General features: G+C 47.2%; 1 protein-coding gene across 1 annotated transcript in view; it reads right to left on the bottom strand.

The window, feature by feature from the left end:
• LOC146027326 (cytochrome P450 4B1-like) overlaps window positions 1–20,607 on the bottom strand; it is an 87,939-nt gene that overhangs the window by 10,166 nt on the left and 57,166 nt on the right. Inside the window, exons 9-10 of the mRNA XM_083158257.1 lie at window positions 11,226–11,290; window positions 7,964–8,046 (exon numbers count right to left, since the gene is read on the bottom strand). Of these exons, the coding sequence (XP_083014383.1) occupies window positions 7,964–8,046; window positions 11,226–11,290 (148 nt within the window). The remainder of the gene's footprint in view (window positions 1–7,963; window positions 8,047–11,225; window positions 11,291–20,607) is intronic.

Here is a 20,607-nt window from a genome sequence, read left to right as displayed (position 1 = left end):
TCTCAATCAGTGTGAGATTCACTTCGAGCTGCAACCCAGTAACTTCCCTACTGAAAGGGTCAAGATCGCCTACATCATCTCCCTCCTGTGTGGAGCAGCGTTAGAATGGGCGTCTCCCTTATGGGAAAGATCTGATGCCATCCTGTCCAATTACAAGGACTTCATGTCAACATTCCGGCGTATCTTCGATGAGCCTGGGCGATCAGCATCTGCCTCCACTGAACTCCTCCGTCTCAGACAGGGATCCCGCTCCGTTGGGCAATATCTGGTCCAGTTCCAGATTCTGGCGTCTGAACTCTCCTGGTGTGATGGGGCCTTATACGCAGCTTTCTGGCATGGCCTATCCGATCGTATTAAGGATGAACTCGCTACCAGAGACTTACCTTCAGGTCTAAGTGACCTTATTTCATTGTGTGTCAAAGTAGACCTACGCTTCCGAGAAAGGGCTATAGAACGTCACAAGAGCGCTCCAGTTAAAGTGCCAACTCCTCCGCCTTCTTTACCCACTGCTCCTGCGGTCCATTCCAAAGAAGAACCAATGGAGATAAACCGTTTCCGTTTGTCTCCAGGAGAACGTCGACGTCGACGGTTGGCACAGCTTTGCCTGTATTATGCCGATCCTGCACATCAAATTTCTGCATGCCCAAAGCGTCACGAAAACTCCTCCTCCTAGCTGGTCAAGGAGAGGGTAGGCTAGGAGTAATTAAGTCCTCTCCATCAGCAACTGATTGTGTCCTTCCAGTTTCCCTACAAGTTGATCAGCATTTCAAGACTGTCTCCGCACTTCTTGATTCCGGTGCCGCTGGCAACTTCGTTACTGCAGAACTGGTCCGCAAGTGGGGGTTGCCCACTGAAAATCTTTCCAAGACTGTCTTCCTTACTGCCGTGGATGGCAGTAGGATTCCTGAAGCGACAGTCTCCCGCAGAACTTTACCACTTACAGTAAAAGTGGGAGTCCTGCACACTGAACTTTTGTCCTTCCTGGTTTTTCCCCGAGCCACTCATGCTCTGGTTCTGGGTTTACCCTGGCTCCGTCTTTACAATCCTCGTCTTGATTGGAAGACATCAGAAATCCTTTCCTGGGATCCTTCCTGCTCCGGTACCTGTCTCCAAAAGGTACTCCCAGCTCGTCATTCTTCAGCCGATGCAGCAGACCTTCCGCCTCTTCCCTACCAAGAGTACTCAGATGTATTCAGCAAGTCTGGCGCTGATGTCCTACCTCCTCACAGACCGTGGGATTGCCCTATCGAACTTATCCCAGGCAAAGAACCACCCAGAGGTAGAACCTATCCTCTCTCTCTTCCAGAGACTCAAGCCATGACCAATTACATCAAGGAAAATCTGGCAAAGGGATTCATCCGTCCTTCGACTTCTCCTGCTGGCGCAGGATTCTTCTTCGTCAAGAAGAAGGATGGAGGCCTACGTCCCTGCATTGATTATCGCGGCCTCAATGACATTACAGTAAAGAACCGATATCCGTTGCCCCTCTTCACCGAGCTGTTTGACCGTGTCAGCGGTGCAACCATCTTTACGAAACTCGATCTGAGGGGTGCATACAATCTCATCCGCATACGAGAGGGCGACGAGTGGAAGACGGCGTTTAATACCAGAGACGGCCACTATGAGTACCTCGTCATGCCCTTTGGGCTCAGCAATGCCCCAGCCGTGTTCCAGCACTATATCAATGAGATTTTTCAGGACATTCTGTATCGTCATGTAGTTGTATATCTCGATGACATTTTAATCTACGCCAATAACATCACTGAACATCGTTATTGGGTCAAAGAGGTTCTGTCCCGGCTGCGAGCTAATCATCTCTACTGTAAACTGGAGAAGTGTGTCTTCGAGGTGAAGTCTATACCCTTCCTAGGGTACATGGTCTCCGGTTCTGGTCTTCAAATGGAACCAGGAAAACTGCAGGCCATCCAAGATTGGCCAATTCCCTCTTCGCTGAAAGGTATTCAACGTTTCCTGGGTTTTGCCAATTATTACAGAAAATTCATTCGTAACTTCTCTTCTATTGTGGCTCCCATCACTGCCTTGACTAAAAAGGGGTCTAATCCAGCGAAGTGGCCGGCAGAAGCCATCGAAGCCTTCCATCTGTTGAAACAGAGGTTCACTTCCGCTCCTGTTTTAAGACAACCTGATACCACCTTGCCCTTTATTCTCGAGGTTGATGCCTCCTCCGTGGGTGTCGGGGCAGTCCTCTCGCAGAAAGCGCCCGATGGTCGTCTTCATCCCTGTGGGTTCTATTCCCGTAAGTTCCTGCCTGCAGAGCGTAACTATGCCATCGGCGATCAAGAGCTCCTCGCCATCAAGTTGGCATTAGAAGAATGGAGATATCTTCTAGAGGGCGCTGTTCATGAGATCACAATTATCACAGACCACAAGAATCTTCTGTATCTTAAGTCTGCTCAATGTTTAAATCCCCGTCAAGCCAGATGGACACTTTTCTTTTCCAGGTTCCGTTTCAAGCTGTCGTTCTGTCCAGGGACACAAAACCGAAAAGCTGATGCCCTTTCCCGCTCATGGGAGCAAGAAAGTGAGTCTAAGTCCACACATCAACACTTTATTATTGATCCAGTGGCATTCTCCGCAACGAGAGTTTCAAATCTCACGCCCCCTACAGGGAAAAGATATGTAAAGCCAGCTCTAAGAAAGAAGTTGCTCTGTTGGGCGCATTCTTCAAAATTCGCTGGCCATGCAGGCATTCAGAAAACTTACGAGTTTATCACCAGGTCCTACTGGTGGCCGTCCCTCAAACAGGATGTACAGGACTTTGTTTCCTCTTGTGCTAAATGTGCTCAGCACAAGACCAGTCGTCAGTCTCCTCCTGGGCAATTGATGCCACTGTCAGTGCCACATCGTCCTTGGACGCATATCTCTATGGACTTTGTAACTGATCTTCCAGAGTCTGACAAGTTCACCACCATCTGGGTGATTGTTGATCGGTTCACCAAGATGGCTCACTTCGTTCCCCTCACCGGTCTTCCGTCAGCTTCCAAGCTGTCCCAGCTTTTCATCAAAGAGATATTCAAGCTTCATGGACTGCCTCTTGAAATCATCTCCGATAGAGGAGTCCAATTCGTAGCCAAATTCTGGCGAAGCCTGTGCTCCCTGCTTCAAATCAAGTTGAAGTTTTCCACAGCCTACCACCCTCAAACCAATGGCCAAACGGAGAGGGTGAATCAGGACCTTGAAGCATTTCTCCGCACATATGTCTCTTCTTCCCAAGATGACTGGGCTCAACTCCTTCCATGGGCAGAGTTCTGCCATAATAACCAATATCATTCTTCATCAAATGTCACTCCATTCCTTGCCAACTATGGGTTTCATCCTCGAGTTCCTGACTTCACTCTGCAACCTGTGTCCTCTGTTCCAGCGGTCGACACGACCATCCGGCAATTCGTCAAATCCTGGAAGCTCATTCGTTCTTCACTTCTGAAGGCTTCAAGAAGGTACAAAAAATTTGCCGACAGGAAACGCAGAGCTGTGCCAGCCCTCCGTCCAGGAGATCGTGTCTGGTTGTCAACTAAGAATCTTCGATTGAGAGTGCCATCGATGAAGTTCGCTCCCCGATATATTGGTCCTTTCCCAGTTGAGCGAGTCGTCAATCCAGTAGCTTACAAGCTCAAGTTGCCGCCCTATTTGAAAGTGCCAGCTACATTCCACATTTCGCTGCTCAAGCCGCTGGTCTTGAATCGCTTTCATTCCAAGCTCCCCAAGGCTCCTAAGGTTTGCACCCAGCGTGGAACAGAATATGAGGTCAGTAAGATCTTGGACTCTCGCATCCGATATGGTCGTCTGCAATATCTGATCGATTGGAAGGGCTACGGCCCCGAAGAGCGATCATGGACCAATGCCATCGATGTCCATGCTCCCAGACTCATCCGGGCGTTCCACTCCAAGTTTCCCCGCAAGCCTAAAAGGTGTCCTGGGGCCACCCTTAAAGGGGGGGGGGGTGCTGTCACGATCCGAGCTGTCAGACAGACTTTCTTACTGGCTAAGTGCCTCCGCAGGTTCAGCTTGCGGTCCAGACGTCATCTCTGCTGGCAATCCACCTGTCCGCCGCCATTGCTCCCAGTATCCAGCATGGTGTGCACAAACACACTTTCCCACCATAGCAGACATGGGGGCTGCCATGTTCTTTCCAGTCACATGTCTGTGCTGTCCAATCCTGTTGGTTCTGATCTCCCTGTCATACTTCCTCGGCCAATCCTGGCCACCCAGTGGGGATAAGTATGCTGGGAGCTCTCAGAACCATTGCTAGTGCTTCAGTTGTCTCCAGTGTATGGTCAGCTGTCCTTGTCTCCGTGCAAGTGTATTTCTCTGCTGGTGTTGTTTTCCATGCTGCAGTGTGTTCCAGGTTGTTCCATCTCCTGTGAAGTCCAGGTTATTCCACCGCCTGTGATCCTGCCTCTCAGCCCAGCGACCAAGCCTAGCTCCGGGACTCTGGTCCTTCCGATGCTCCAGCATCATCCACCATCGATGTTTCATCGCTAGTCCGATATTCCGGATCTCCTGCTTCCGTCCGTCATTCCGGACCCAGAGTCATCTCCCATCCGTCATTCCGGACCCACAGTCTCCATATCCGATATCCGGATCCGATGTTCCACCATCGATACCATATCCATCACATCTGTAAAGTATTGCAATCTGCATGAACTGTCATTACTCCTGCATACTTTACTGCCTGTACCGTTACAACCTTCTGCATAATAAATCTGGTTGTACTTTTACCTCTGACTGCTTATTGGCTCTGGGTGCACTGTCGCGCAGTCCATGCGCAAGGGTCCTCTCCAACCTCCCCGGTTCAGGTACCGGTCCAGGTCCCCACCAGAGGTCTCAGTCTTGTCAACTAAGCCCCCTGGTGTGACATTTAGTTATTGTCTAATGCATGTCTAACTTTTGTCAGTGTCTAACTAATGCATATCTAACATTTGTTAATGTCTAACTAATGCATGTCTAACTTTAGTCACTATCTAATGCATTACTAACCTGTTGTTAGTGTCTAATGAATGTCTAACTGGTGTCACTGTCTAACTAATGCATCTCTAACTTTTGTCAGTGTTTAACTAATGCATGTCTGACTGTCTTCAATGTCTAACTAATGCATGTCTGACTGTCTTCAATGTCTAACTAATGCATGTCTGACTGTCTTTAATGTCTAATGCATGTCTAACTTTTGTCAGTGTCTCACTACTGCATGTCAAACTTTTGCCAGTGTCTAACTAATGCATGTCTAAATATTGTCAGTGTCTAAAACATGTCTAAATGTTGTTAAAGTCTAACTAATGCATGTCTAACTTTTGTTAATGTGTAAGTAATGCATGTCTAAATTTTGTCAGTGTCTAATGCATGTCTAACTTTTGTTAATGTGTAAATAATGCATGTCTAACTTTTGTCAGTGGCTAACTAATGCATGTGTAACTTTTGTATATGTCTAACTAATGCATGTATAATTCTTTAATGTCTAACTAATGCATGTCTGACTGTCTTTAATGTCTAAATAATGCATGTCTATCTTTTGTCAGTGTCTAACTAATGCATGTCTAACTTTTGTCAGTGGCTAACTAATGCATGTGTAACTTTTGTATATGTCTAACTAATGCATGTATAATTCTTTAATGTCTAACTAATGCATGTCTGACTGTCTTTAATGTCTAAATAATGCATGTCTATCTTTTGTCAGTGTCTAACTAATGCATGTCTAACTTTTGTGCATGTGTAAGTAATGCATGTCTAACTTTTGTCAGTGTCTAATGCATGTCTAACTTTTGTTAATGTGTAAATAATGCATGTCTAACTTTTGTCAGTGGCTAACTAATGCATGTGTAACTTTTGTATATGTCTAACTAATGCATGTATAATTCTTTAATGTCTAACTAATGCATGTCTGACTGTCTTTAATGTCTAAATAATGCATGTCTATCTTTTGTCAGTGTCTAACTAATGCATGTCTAACTTTTGTGCATGTGTTAGTAATGCATGTCTAACTTTTGTCAGTGTCTAATGCATGTCTAACTTTTGTTAATGTGTAAGTAATGCATGTCGAACTTTTGTCTGTCCAGTTTTTGTTAATGTCTAACTAATGCATGCCTAACTTTGTTAATGTCTAATGCATGTTTAACTTTTGTTAATGTGTAAGTTATGCAATTCTAACTTTTGTCAGTGTCTTAAATAATGCATGTCTAACTTTTGTCACGGCTAACTAATGCATGTCTAAGTTTTGTTAATGTCTAATGCATCTCTAACTTTTGACAGTGTCTAACTAACGCATGTCTTATTTTTGTCAGTGTTTAACTAGTACCATAGTAACAGTAATTAAGGCTGAAAAAAAAACGATAATCCATCGAGTTCAACCTATCTAACGTGTAACTGACGTGAGTAAGTCATATCTATAGGATTCCCCTTAGTGGCTAAAAATTCATCCAGTTTTGAGTTAAATTCAGTAACAGTAGTCGCTGTAATCACCCCACCGGCAATGAGTTCCAGAATGTTACTGCTCTAATAGTGAAGAATCTTCTTCTTAATTGAATATGGAATTTCTTCTCCTCGAGCCTTGGCACATACCCGTGTGTCCTAAGTATAGGCCTGTTAGTGACCAATCATCTCCCAGTTCCATGTGATTCTCAATCCTGTATTAGAACATACTAATCATATCACCTCTCAGCCTCCGTTTCTCCAGTGAACACATATTCAGCCTGGTTAGCCTATCTTTGTATTCTAGTGATTGGAGACCTTTTACTAGCTTAGTCACCCCTTCTCTGTACCTGTTCCAAGTCATTTATGTCCCATTTATAAGGTGCGGGGCCCAGAACTGAACACAATATTCCAAGGGGTCGATCCTATTACACCCGAAGGGTGTGAGTTGCCGTTCGGGTGACGTTTTAATGATGAAAACTCAAATTACCCCTAACTCACACCCTTCGCAGGGCCGAATTCGCTGAAAATTGCTTACACCCCTATGGAGGTGTGAGCACTTTTCAGCGAACTCAGCCTGCCATAAAGTGCGCACGGTGGCGTGGTGATTCGGAATTTGTGAATCATCCGCACCCTTAAGGTCTTGTAGGATCGACCCCCAAGTGTGGTCTCACCAATGCCTTGTAAAGAGGCATGATCACATTGGCATCCCTTGAATCCATGCCCCTTTAATGCATGCCAGTGCCCGGTTTGGTTTTGCTGCTGCACTTGAGCAGTGTGCACTATTACCCAATGCATCATCTATGATGACCCCAAGTCCTTCTCTACAGCAGAATTCCCTATAATAACTCCATTTAGCCTATAAGTAGCTTGTTCATTTTTGTTCCCATAGTGAATTACTTTACATTTCTCAACGTTAAACTGCATTTCCACCTTTCCAGTTTATTTAAGTCCCTTTGTAGTGTTTCCACATCCTCTTCTGAGTTAATTTCCTTACTCCTTCCTTACTAATTTCATGTCGTCTGCAAATTTCACAACTAATGCATGTCTAACTGTCTTTAATGTCTAATGCATGTCAATGTCTAACTAATCCATGCCCACTTTTTGTTAATGTATAACTAATGCATGTCTAAGTCTTGTCAGTGTCAACTAATATATGTCTAACATATGTCACTGTCTACTCCATGTCTAACTTTTGTCAGTGTCTAACTAATGCCATAGCCTTGTGGCCCTGGGGCGTGGACTATGATTGTGGTGCTCTCTTGAAGCCATGCCCCATTTCCCCACTGTGGGAGGAATGGCCAGCATCTGTTCACACTGATGCTCCTACATATGTACTAACATAGGCGAGCTCTCCCGGTAAAACCTGTCCCCTGCGACGTATGCCGGGTCCTGCATGGGGAGAGCGTTGCAGCGGCCGTGGAATGCAGAAAGAAGCCAACAGTCAGTGGTGTGAGCGTGCATCTGTGTATGCGTGTGTGTGTGCACGCGTGTGCACTAGGTGCCTATTATTACACAGTGGACAGTAGCGCGGTAGTACCTGGGTCCGGCTGAGAAGGGAAGGAAGCTGTAGGCGTTTTTGTTGGATATTTTCTCTGGCGAAAACCTCTGTGGGTTAAATACCTGGAAATAATCACAGTACACGTTACATTTACCTTAAATAATGTCCATGTTCTCCGGCTGTGCAGCCCCATGGTACTGGGAACATACATTTTGGTTAAAACAAACGCTATTGAAATATGTGAATAAGGATAAGATTTATAAGGTAAAATTGTGCATGCCGATTAAAACATATCATGATATAATAAAAAATATATTACACTGTATATATTTTAGATAATATGGGTCTAGTACAATCCAGTATTTGCCCTTGGTATGTTTACAGCTCCATTATGGAGCATATGAGGGGTGTCTGTTGCCAGATAACTTCAATTGTGTCCGCAATGTTGGTGCCTGGGGGCTGTTGCCATCAGTGCCGTAGATGATCTTCTTAGTAGTGCAAGTGCTAACTGTCCCTTCCACTACTCACAGTTGAAGTCTTCATGCACTGGGGCTGTGGCGGCTCCGTGACCAGAAGTTCGGGGATGGACTTCCGTCGACTGCAGTGTGTGTATTGAAGTGTGTGGCTTTGCTTCCTCCGTAGACTTCCAACACGTTTCAAGGCACTCAGGCCTCTTTGACAAGTATAGCCCTTCTTGGTCTGGTGCTCTCTATTGATAGCTCCCAGAGAAAATAAACTTTTGAATAACTTTATTGTTAAAAACGGAAATTTGGTCATCTTTTTGGCAGCATGCACATGTTGTAGGAGAAATCATAGGTTTTACATGTGTGTGTTTTGAAATATTCTTAAAAAATTTAAAAAAAAATTGTAAAATTTTTTTACAACTATATTTTATTTTGTAGATGGTTGTATTTCTTTTATTTTATTTTTAAAAAATGGCAAATTCAAAGTCTATGTTTAGTCCTCTTGGGTGTAATGTCTGCAGTTCATAGATCCATTTTGCTTCTCTTTTCTTTAAGTTATCTGTAATTTCTCCTCCTCTCCAATTTATGGTCACTTTTTCCTATTGCATTTATGATAAGTAGACTTGGATCTTTATTGTGATGGGCTGTAAAGTGTTGAGAAAGACTATGAGTCTGTAGGCCTTTTCTGATATTGTTGATGTGTTCTCCAGTTCTTATTTTTAAGTTTCTTTTTGTTTGGCCTATATATTGTAGCCCACACGGGCACGCCAGTATATGAATTACTCCTTTTTTTTCACATGACATGAAATTTTTGTGTTTGAGTCTGATTGGAGCGAAACGATGTCTTGGGTTTGGTGGTACATCTCAGACATGGGAAATAAACCTTTTGAGATATTTTCTGTTTCTTGTTCTACAGGAATATGTACAGGAAGTGTCAGATGTTGCCTTATGGTTTTAGCTCTTTTGTAGACCACTCTCGGTTTTGGAGGCAGAAATGTTTTGAGATTGTTGTCTAGGCCAAGAATGTGCCAATGTTTTGATAGTATTTCCTCTAGCTGTTTATGATTTGAATTCTATTGTGTGATAGAGGTGACTGATTCCTGGACTTTTGTAGTATCTTTATTTTTGTATTTGAGTAATTCTTTTCTGTTCAGTCCTTCAACTTTTTAATTGTTGTATCAACTTGTTCCCGGTGGGTATCCCTTGTTGATGAATTTGGTTTTGAGTTCTGTACTGTAAAGTTTTGTCCTCTGTGCAGTAACTTTCTATCCTTTTTGCTTGCCCTCCAGTTGATGTGATGGTTACTTTTGTATGAGAGGTAGTTGTTGCCATCCACCTCCTTTCTGTAGGTTTTTGTCACGATTTTGTCATCTTTTATGTAGATTTCTAGGTCTAGGAACACTGCTTTTTCTTTGTTGGTTGTTGTGGTGAATTCTAGACCCCGGTTATTATTGTTCATATGAATGATGAATGAATCCAGATCCGTTGTTGAGCCGTTCCAGATAAAGAATAGATCATCTATATACCTGTACCAACATATAATCTTATTTAGGAATGGGTTATTGTCCCAAATGTTAGATTCCTCCCAGTCCGGTATGAACAGGTTGGCATATGATTTTGCAAAATATGTGCCCAACACTGTCCCTATTGTTTGAATATAAAAGTCGCCATCATACTAAAAGTAGTTATTGTGTAGGATGAATTCGATTTGTTCCAGGATAAAATTGATCTGTCTATTCGGTAATGTTGTTGGGAACATAATTGCCTACCTTAAGAGTTGCCTCTCTGGGAGAAGCCTGGAGAAGAGACTCTGCAGCATTTCCAGTGGCAGGGCTTGCCCCATTAAGCCCCACCCCACTCCTGTAAATGTCGTGATTCACAGCTCTTCAGGGAGGGGCAGTACTAAATGACTTGATTTGTGTCATGTAGCGCCCCCCCCTCACCCTGAAAGAGCCGCGAATGCCGATATTTGACCAGCAGAGGGAGGGGGTGTGGAGGCCAATGTGGAAGCCTTGCTAAATGCGGGAGGCTTGCCAACACTTCTGGGGGGCCGGGGACCTAATTTTCGGAGCCATTCTGGGAGGGTAGGTAAGAATGACTTGGGCGGTGGCCATCTGATCTCAGGGTCCTGCACAGGGCGGGATGTCACTGTGGCTGGGCGGCGGCTATATGATCTCAGGGCTCTGCACAGGGCAGGATGTCACTCTGGCCGGGCGGTGGCTATATGATCTCAGGGCTCTGCACAGGACGGGATGTCACTGTGGCTGGGCGGTGGCTATATGATCTCAGGGCTCTGCACAGGGCGGGATGTCACTCTGGCTGGGCGGTGGCTATATGATCTCAGGGCAGGATGTCACTCTGGCTGGGCGGAGCTATATGATCCCAGGGCGGGATGTCACTCTGGCTGAGCGGCGGGTATGTCATCTCAGGACCGCGCAGTGACAGGCCGTATCCTGGATGAATGACAGCCAGCAGCCATTGGGAGGGAGAGACGCTGACGTCATAAGCAGTCCTGATGTCCCCACTGCTATAAGTCTCAGCGTACGCGGTGCTGCACTCGGGGGGGGGATCCATTGGATGTTCGGTGATTCAGAATGAATTTCCCCCTATTTGCAGACTGTGATTGCATTCACACCAGCGCACAGGGCGGGATTTCACCAGGGGGGGTGACTACCTTATTGATGGGCTCCGAATACTTGCAGCACAGTGATCAGGTCTGAATTAGCCCTGTAGATACATTACATACCACACGCGCATACTTACATACATACATACATACATACATACATACATATAGCATACAGAGTACATAAATTATATAGAGGAAATAAAGTCACCTCTGGCTCGTCCCACATGTCGGGGTGTCTGTTGATGGTATATATACTCAGGAATATAGTCGTACCTGCAAGACACACAACACAGGAATATATCACCGTTATGGTCAATGATGTGCAATATATTGTACTGTGATACACCGCAGCCCAAGTGCTGGTGGTGGTGCTGGTGCTGGGGGGGGGGGGGGGGGGGGGGGGGGAGGGCATGTAACCCCAGGCAACGAGCATATAACCCCCTGGCAACAAGCAAGAAACTCCTGGCAATGAGCATGTAACCCCTCCGGGGGCAGGAGATAAACAAGGGTGGATCCCTCTCTGCTACTGACTCCTCCCATAGGAGAACGTACACTGTGTGATGAGGATAAAGTATCCCGCAGTTGTGTTCTATGAGCTTGCTGCATGCTGTGCCTGGGCGGGTGGCATCTGTAATATCTTCTGTGTTACAGTTATAGCCCTGACACTTAGGGGGAGGTTTTACTAGGATGCTGTAGTTTAGAAGTGGAGATGTTTCCCATAGCAACCTATCAGATTCTACAGTACTTATCATGTGTCTAGCACCTTCTAGAAGATGAAAGATAGAATCTGATTGGTTGCTATAGGTAACATCTCTTCATAAAACCGGCACCTTAGTAAATATACCCCTTTATATGATGATAAGATGACCCCTTAGCATCTCATTTTTGTGGATCTCCTGCATTTTGTCTCGTGGTGTGGGCAGGATACAGAGATTATACCTGAGATTCCCAGATTCATATAGAGTGGGCTCTAGAGCCACCCTCTGAAGTGTCCCGCTGTCTCTTCCATGGCTCTTCCTGGAGTGGAGGCCATAAAATATCTCGCTAGGACATGGACAGGTGCCGGGTGATTGCCCGACAGTCGGGATCCCGACACACAGGTGCTATTCTCCCTTGTGGGGGTCCACGACCCCCATACAGAGAGAATAGAACTTGTGGCGGCCGAAGCGAGCCCCCAAGCCCACAAGGGGCTTCTTTGCGCTCACCCCCCTGTCGGAGCACCGGCAGTCAGGATTCCGATGTCGGGATACTGGCCGCCGGGATGCAGATTGCCGGACCATACCACACCTGACATGAACATGGATACGGGATGTCTGCTTAATTATTATTTATCTCTTAAAAATAATGTGATGGGACAGAGAGGCCTTCAGCCAAGTGACCAGAGATGAATATTCTAAACCTTTCAAACCCCTCAGGTTGCCTTGTGCGACTGAAACTTGGAATTTCCTCTGTAACAAATATCTTCTTACACTGTAGGGGCCAGATCCTCTGGAGGAGGAGATCGGCTGTGAGAGAGGACGAAGGAATGGGACAAGGAGATGGAAGAAGGAGATTGGATGAAGAAATAGAAGGAGGAGATGGGGCGAGGAGAAGCGAAGAGCAGATGGGACAATGTGATGGGAGGCGGAGACTGGGTGAGGAGATGGGAGGAGGAGAAGCGAAGAGCACATGGGAGGTGGAGATGGGAGGTGGAGATTAGAGTGGGAGATGGTAGGAGGAGATGGGAAGAGCACATGGGAGGTGGAGATGGGAGGTGGAGATGAGAGTGGGAGATGGGAAGAGCACATGCGAGGTGGAGATGGGAGGAGGAGAAGCAAAGAGCACATAGGTGGTAAAGTTTGGAAGGAGGAGATGGGGTGAGGAAATGGGAGGATGAAAAGAGAAGAGCACATGGGAGTTGGAGATGGGATGAGGAAATTGGGGGAGTATATGGGATTAGGAGAAGAGAAAATGGGAGTTGGAGATAGAGGAAAGATCAGGAGTAGAAGATGGGGAAGAAGATGGCAGGAGGACATGGGAAAACAAGATGGGGTTAAGGGAGGTGACGAGATGAGGAAATGATGGGAGGAGATGGGATAGAGATCAGGAGTAGGAGATGAGGGTGAGATGGCAGGAGGAAATGAGGATTTGACAGCTATGTTGGTGGATTGGTTGGCATAGTGGGTACCCAGCCTGAGATAAGCCAGGAACATTGGCAGATCCAGCTGCTATGTTGGCAGATTGTTTGGCATAGTGGGTACCCAGAAAGAGATAAACCAGGAACATTGGTAGACCTGGCTGCTATGTCGGCGTATTGGTTGGCATAGTGGGTACTGAGCCTGAGATAAGAACATTGGTAGATCCGGCTGCTATGTCGGTGAATTGGTTGGTATAGTGGTATCAGAAGCTGATGTCTCAGGCTCAGTTTTGTGCCCAATATACTTGTGTTCCGCTGTATTTACATAATATACTCAGCTCCATACAACATAATCACAATTAGTAACTTTAAACATAAGACTAAGATAAATAGGTAAAAAAGAACGCTATGTTGAAGAGCTTACAATCTAATCCATTTGAAAAGTGGAAAATATTTTAGAGGAAGAGAAATTTCAATCACGTACATATGTCTAAATGGGCGCATACCACTGTAACACGCCTGCACTAGAATACCATGAAACATACAAGTGTGCATCCTTACACCCTGCGATACCGCACACACTTTATCGTGGTGAAGCTCCCCTGCAATTCGCCCAAATTTATCATTAGAGTGAACTTCGTTATGGGAGTGCGTTATCCCCTGCTGCCGGGGATACGCTGCCTCCCATAACGTTTCCTGCGCTGCCGTCCGCCTGTTATCTGCGCATGCGCAGGATAGTTTTTCTCATAAAACGTACCCGGCGCATGCGCAGTTTTCCATGTTAGGTGCCGCTTGTTGGTCTCCGGCGGCTTTAAATTAAAACTGCGCATGCGCCGGGTAATGTTCCCAGGGGATGCTGGGATGCTGTGTATACCCAGCGCATGCGCAGTTTTAATTTGAAGCCGCCGGAGACCAACAAGCGGCACCTAACTTCTTACAGGAGACCCACAGCGCCAGAAAATTCTGGCGATGTAAACAAAGCACAAAGAAGAAGCGCGCGGCCAGCGGCCAGCTTCATAAATAAGGTATGAGCCTGGAGCTCAATGCACAGACGTTAGCCCTCCACCCCCATACCGCCACACGATAATCACCCGCTTCGCGGGTTTCATACATCAGGGGAAGCGCTATCCCCTGCTTTAGCGCAGGCGGATAGCGCATATGCCCCACTTCACCACATCATAAATCTACCCCACAGTGCACAGATGCGGCCTGTGCGTGTTACAGATTAGTGAGACCGCGCAATACCCTATTAGTGCACGAGGCAATAATAATGTGTCACACATCAGACAGAAGTTGGGTCGTTACAGTAATTAATAAATGTGAAAAGCCATTTTCATTATAAAATGTAATGAAATAAAAATTAAAAATATAAAATACTAACTAACTGTTAAAAATAAACATATAATAACAAATATTAACATATATTTAATTACCTGTCCCCATTGTAATTCCACACACCTGCCCCCACAGCATAATTATACACACATGTCTCCATTCTTATTCCACACACCTGCCCCCACAGCATAATTATACACAGGTGTCCCTCATTGTAATTCCACACACCTGCCCCCACAGCATAATTATACACACGTCCCCATTGTAATTCCACACACCTGCCACCACAGCATAATTATACACACGTCCCCATTGTAATTCCACACACCTGCCACCACAGCATAATTATACACACATGTCCCCATTGTAATTCCACACACCTGCCCCACAGCATAATTATACACAGGTGTCTCTCATTGTAATTCCACACACCTGCCCCCACAGCGTAATTATACACACATGTCCCTCATTGAAATTCCACACACCTGCCCACACAGCGTAATTATACACACATGTCCCCATTGTAATTCCACACACCTGCCACCACAGCATAATTATACACACATGTCCCCATTGTAATTCCACACACCAGCCACCATAGCATAATTATACACACATGGCCCCATTGTAATTTTACACACCTGCTCCACAGCATAATTATACACAAGTGTCCTCATTGTAATTCCACACACCTGCCCCACAGCATAATTATACACAGGTGTCCCTCATTGTAATTCCACACACCTTCCCCCACAGCATAATTATACACACATGTCCCCATTGTAATTCCACACACCTTCCCCCACAGCATAATTATACACACATGTCCCCATTGTAATTCCACACACCTGCCACCACAGCATAAATATACACACATGTCCCCATTGTAATTCCACAAACCTGCCCCACAGCATAATTATACACAAGTGTCTTCATTGTAATTCCACACACCTGCCCCACAGCATAATTATACACACGTCACCATTGTAATTCCACACACCTGCCACCACAGCATAATTATACACACATGTTGTGACGAAACCAGGCCACGCCCCTTTCCGTCATATGTTGTTCTCCCGCCTCTTTCTGCGCTTCAGCAAAGAGAATTGCGAAATGCCGGCGATAACCGGATATTATCACTGACTGTATTCATATCTGAGCTGTGTTCCCCAGACTGCTGTATACAGGGGACATGACAGGGCTGTATGTCGGACAATAATAGGATGTTATACTGAATAATCCAAATAGGTTATTCCATTAGGCTGAGTATGTGTGCTACTGGAGGGAAATATTCCCTCATGTTATGTAAATGACTGTAATATGTTCCCAAAGCTTTGTATACTGTATCCCATACTGTTACATATGCATATGAAGGCAAGAAGATAGTTTTCTGGGCACAGGAGAAACTGGTAGGGAGGATCAGCGTTGCCCGTGGTTACGTCACTGCCTCCAGGTCCTGTTCTTAGTAAACTGCGATAGTATCATGAATAAGGGATTTGTGACTATGAAGTTAATTATGGCAGTCTTCCCAAATGTATATTACTTAAATATTGTAACTGTATATGTGGAGACAAATGGTCTGGCTAGAATGGACCAAATGATTAGATTGGAATGTGTTTATTTTGTGTAGTCTTAGGTTCAGGGATCAAAGGGCCTCTTTGTAGGCTGTTTAGTAACAGAGACAACAGGTAGTGGCAGAGACATACACTTCCCCCCCAAATAACAAGAAGCTCAAGGATGGATAACACCAGGGTCACTCTCCAGAGAAGAGATCTGTTTACATGAAGGTGTGAAACCCCTCACATACACAAGCTTCAAAGCCAGATGAAGGGAGTGAGTTAATCAGCCCCTGGACAGGTAATAGGAGACCCTGTTACATTCATACAACTGCACCCAGCATAGGAAGGGTTAAGAATTCCTGAGGGAGGGGGAGAGGGGTGCCTTTGGGATGTAAGTTGGTGTTTGCAGGGAGAGAGGAGAGAGATGTGAATGAGAGCCAGTGCTGGGAGTCATGGACTTGCGGGTCCTGCCCATCTGAGCTTAATCTGAAGGTAACGTGGTAAGGTTCTGATAACGTGTCTAATACTGATGGCCTTTCTGTATATATTGTATATAGACTGTAATTGCTGATTTTACATGTATAACCCGTGTGTAAAATAAAGGTAATACTTTTGTACCTTTGCTATTGTGTATTCCTGTGCGATCTTTGGAACTCGGAGTGACCCCGGGGCTCTGCGTGAGGCATAAGTCGCGCTGCGCTGCTGCATGATCCCGGGATCCTCACAATTGGTGGCAAGCGGTGGGGATCGCACACCCAAAGGAGGGAGAGCTAGGGGCTCGTATCTTGATGCGACCAGGCTCTGGAAACACAATAGCCAGTAATTGGCCAGTATTAGCTCATGTTTGAGGGACCTGGTAACCATTGTTCCTAACAAGGATGCCGGTGAGAAGAAAAAGTATACTTTGCGAGGGCATTAAGCGAGGGAAGAATTCCGCTTAAGTGCCGGCTTGTCCAGGGGACAATCCCTGCAAGCGAGGGAACGGCGGAGTGTGCCGTGGCCCAGAAGCGGAAGCTGATGTAAGGGGGTCCAGCAAGTGACGCTGACCAAGCTCTACGAGTGCAGCCCGTGTGGAGAATGGCTCCAGGAAAAGGACAGAGACGTCCAAAGAGAGGCAAGAGGTGCCCACAGTCACCCAGAGCAGTGAGGCTCATAGATGAGGAATCGTCATGGAGTCGTCTGGCTGAGGAATGGGACTGGAGAAGCCCATCCACGCTGATGCAGCCCCTCTGGGAGGATTGGGAAGCAGCATATCGGTGGATTAATGTATGGACAGGAGCTACTACAGCGGACAAAGCAGCTTACCTGACCGATGAATTTGAGCAGTATGTATCTGAGGCTGCTGCAGGAAACTTGCTGCATACGGTGGCGTGGAAGGCTTTTGTCACAGAAGTAAGTAACGCCACGCATCAGCTAATGCATAGAAGCAGGATCGCTGAGGCCAGCGTGCCAGCACCGGGTAAAGTGGTTCCTGGGAAGGAGCCCGCGAAGAGAACTCAAAGGGAGGAGGAGTTAATGGTGCCACCGGGGTGGATGACCGAGGGGTCCACTACCGAGATCCCACCCAGGGGGGGAGGCAGAGGAACTGTGGCCTGCAGAATCTGGAGCTCCATTAGCAAGAATGAGTCTGGAGGACCTAACTGACGAATGGAGGCTACGATGCAGCACACCCCCTGAAGGCCGCTCACACTGCGCTCTTATCCGATGGGTGTACGAGCAACAAGAGGACCCGCTACATGCATTCAGTGTGTATAGGAACTGGGTCCTGTGTCCAGGAGAACTGAGAAGTGTCCAGGAGCAGTTGCAGTGTCTCCTGCACTGTTATGATAATGCAGAGAGGGTCGCCCTGGCACAGGGACAGCTGAATTCCCCAGAGTGGCTGGACCAGTGTCAGCGGGGGGAGGCAGAGAAACGTCGGCTGCTGCAGCTTGTGCATCCTCAGAGAGCCACAGAACTAGATCTCCCACTGACACAGGGAGAAATCACAGAACTGTTCCCATTCAGTGAGTTGGGAAATGAGGAACTAGCTGTGGAGTGTCCCTGTGATATCGCACCAGGGACCCCGGACTCTAAAGGAGCCCTAACATCATGGACTGTGATTGTGGCAGATGGATATCGGGGAGGGGATATTTATTCCCCCTGCATTGTGCCAAGTAGTGTGGCGGAGCTGGGCACTGTGGCCCCACATGGTGATGATGGACTGGTGCACACGGAGCCCGTGATAGATGGAGCAGTGCCAGTATACAGTGCAGGGGCTGCCCCAGAGACTAGCCCTAGAGCAGAGCAGATCTCGGAGGCTGGGACTGGGATGGCTGAGTCCTCGCCACAGGAGGTACAAAGCAGTGGTCAGCCACTGCTCCAAGCAGCTAGCCAAAGGATGGGGATGCACCCAAAAATGGCACCCCAGGAAGAATGGCAGTACATCTTCCCTTTTGCAGATGTGGGAGATGGAGACTTTGAAACTAGCGGCCAGGGGGTCTGCAATGATTGTGCCCCAGCAGAGGGGGCAGTACTTCTCCCCTACATGACCACCAGCGGCCCAGCGAATGAGGGCATCTTGCCCCAGGAGCCCCAGCATATTCAGCAGGGGGAGATGGAAGGAAGTGTGTCTGGTGTGTGCTCTGCCACTCTACCACCCCAGGAGGATTATCCAGGACTGTTCCCACTTAGCCATCAGAGCCAGGAGGATCTGGAGTCAAAAGGCAGGTATGTGACCGGGGTGCCAGAGCAGGGAGTAGAGGCTGGGGTGCAGCACTACTGTGAGTCCCCTGCAAGAGTGACTGACTGTAATTATGTGCCCGGGGAGCCGCTGCAGCAAACAGGCAGCCAAGCAAGCAAACATGGAGGGGATGGTCAGAGGCATAGCTCATCACCCCCCTGGGCCTCAGAGGAAGACACCTCACCACCCAGCATGGCACGAGCAAGAGAATGTGAGTTTGCACCTGGGGCTGTAAGGGAGATGCCAGCAGTGCTGCCGTACAATGCCACCCCACCAGTCCCTCTCATAGCCAGGCTGGGGAAGCAGTGCACCCTGGGGAAGATGGAAGTTTGCACAGGGGAGGCCCAGCAGTTATTGTTCAAAGGGCTGGGGGAGGTGTTCGACCCAAGGGGGGGGATTGTGGGTAAATCAGGGGGAGACTTGCGGATACCCCCTGCTTCTCTGCAGCCATTGTGTGAAGAAGAATCCCCAGGACCGCTGCCTGCTGCTGAGGGCAGGTGGAGGCTGGGTGTGCTCAGGCCCTGGGAGGTGGGGGAGAAGGATCCCACCAGCAAGGCCCTTCAAGCATCACGTAAGGGTCCAGAGGACCATCTAGAACTGGGGGAGGTGTTTGTGGGGGCTTTTGAGGGAAGAGTTAGGGAAGGATTGCGGATACCCCTTGCTCTTCTGCAGCCATGGTGTGAAGGAGAATTCCCTGGGCCACTGCCTACTGCTGAGGGCAGGTGGGGGCAGAGTGTGCTGAGGCCCTGCAAGGTGGATGAACAGACATGGATGGAAGGTTGCCCAGGGGAGGCCCAGCTGCTTCAGGGGCTGGGGGAGGTTTCAGACCCAATTGGGGTGGATGTGAAGGCGTTTGAGGGAGGGACATTGTCGGTACCCGCCGCTCCTCTGCAGCCAACATCAGCACTATTGTTAAGAGCGGCCAGGTTCCCGGATGCTGGTCTGCGTGCACAGATCGGGCCCCTCCCAGTTGCGCCAGAGGCGGAGGGAGGAGGAACAACCAAAAGGGAAGGCGGGGAGGAAACATTCCCACCTGACAGTGGAAAACCCTGTACCAGGAGTACTGGAGGTTGTGCGCCAAACTGTGAATGGCTGAGCCCAGGAGAGCCAGGGATAAGCAATACGCAGGGACATTGTGTAGCCGTGAATCGCAGCGGCGGTAAACAACAGGGGTGCTGTGTGACGAAACCAGGCCACGCCCCTTTCCGTCATATGTTGTTCTCCCGCCTCTTTCTGCGCTTCAGCAAAGAGAATTGCGAAATGCCGGCGATAACCGGATATTATCACTGACTGTATTCATATCTGAGCTGTGTTCCCCAGACTGCTGTATACAGGGGACATGACAGGGCTGTATGTCGGACAATAATAGGATGTTATACTGAATAATCCAAATAGGTTATTCCATTAGGCTGAGTATGTGTGCTACTGGAGGGAAATATTCCCTCATGTTATGTAAATGACTGTAATATGTTCCCAAAGCTTTGTATACTGTATCCCATACTGTTACATATGCATATGAAGGCAAGAAGATAGTTTTCTGGGCACAGGAGAAACTGGTAGGGAGGATCAGCGTTGCCCGTGGTTACGTCACTGCCTCCAGGTCCTGTTCTTAGTAAACTGCGATGGTATTATGAATAAGGGATTTGTGACTATGAAGTTAATTATGGCAGTCTTCCCAAAGGCATATTACTTAAATATTGTAACTGTATATGTGGAGACAAATGGTCTGGCTAGAATGGACCAAATGATTAGATTGGAATGTGTTTATTTTGTGTAGTCTTAGGTTCAGGGATCAAATGGCCTCTTTGTAGGCTGTTTAGTAACAGAGACAACAGGTAGTGGCAGAGACATACACTTCCCC

The sequence above is a fragment of the Crinia signifera genome, chromosome 8, assembly GCF_055691185.1.
Source record: "Crinia signifera chromosome 8, ASM5569118v1, whole genome shotgun sequence".
NCBI lineage: Eukaryota > Metazoa > Chordata > Amphibia > Anura > Myobatrachidae > Crinia > Crinia signifera.
Note: the sequence above shows the minus strand (reverse complement) of the source record. Positions and strands in the feature narration are given on the sequence as shown.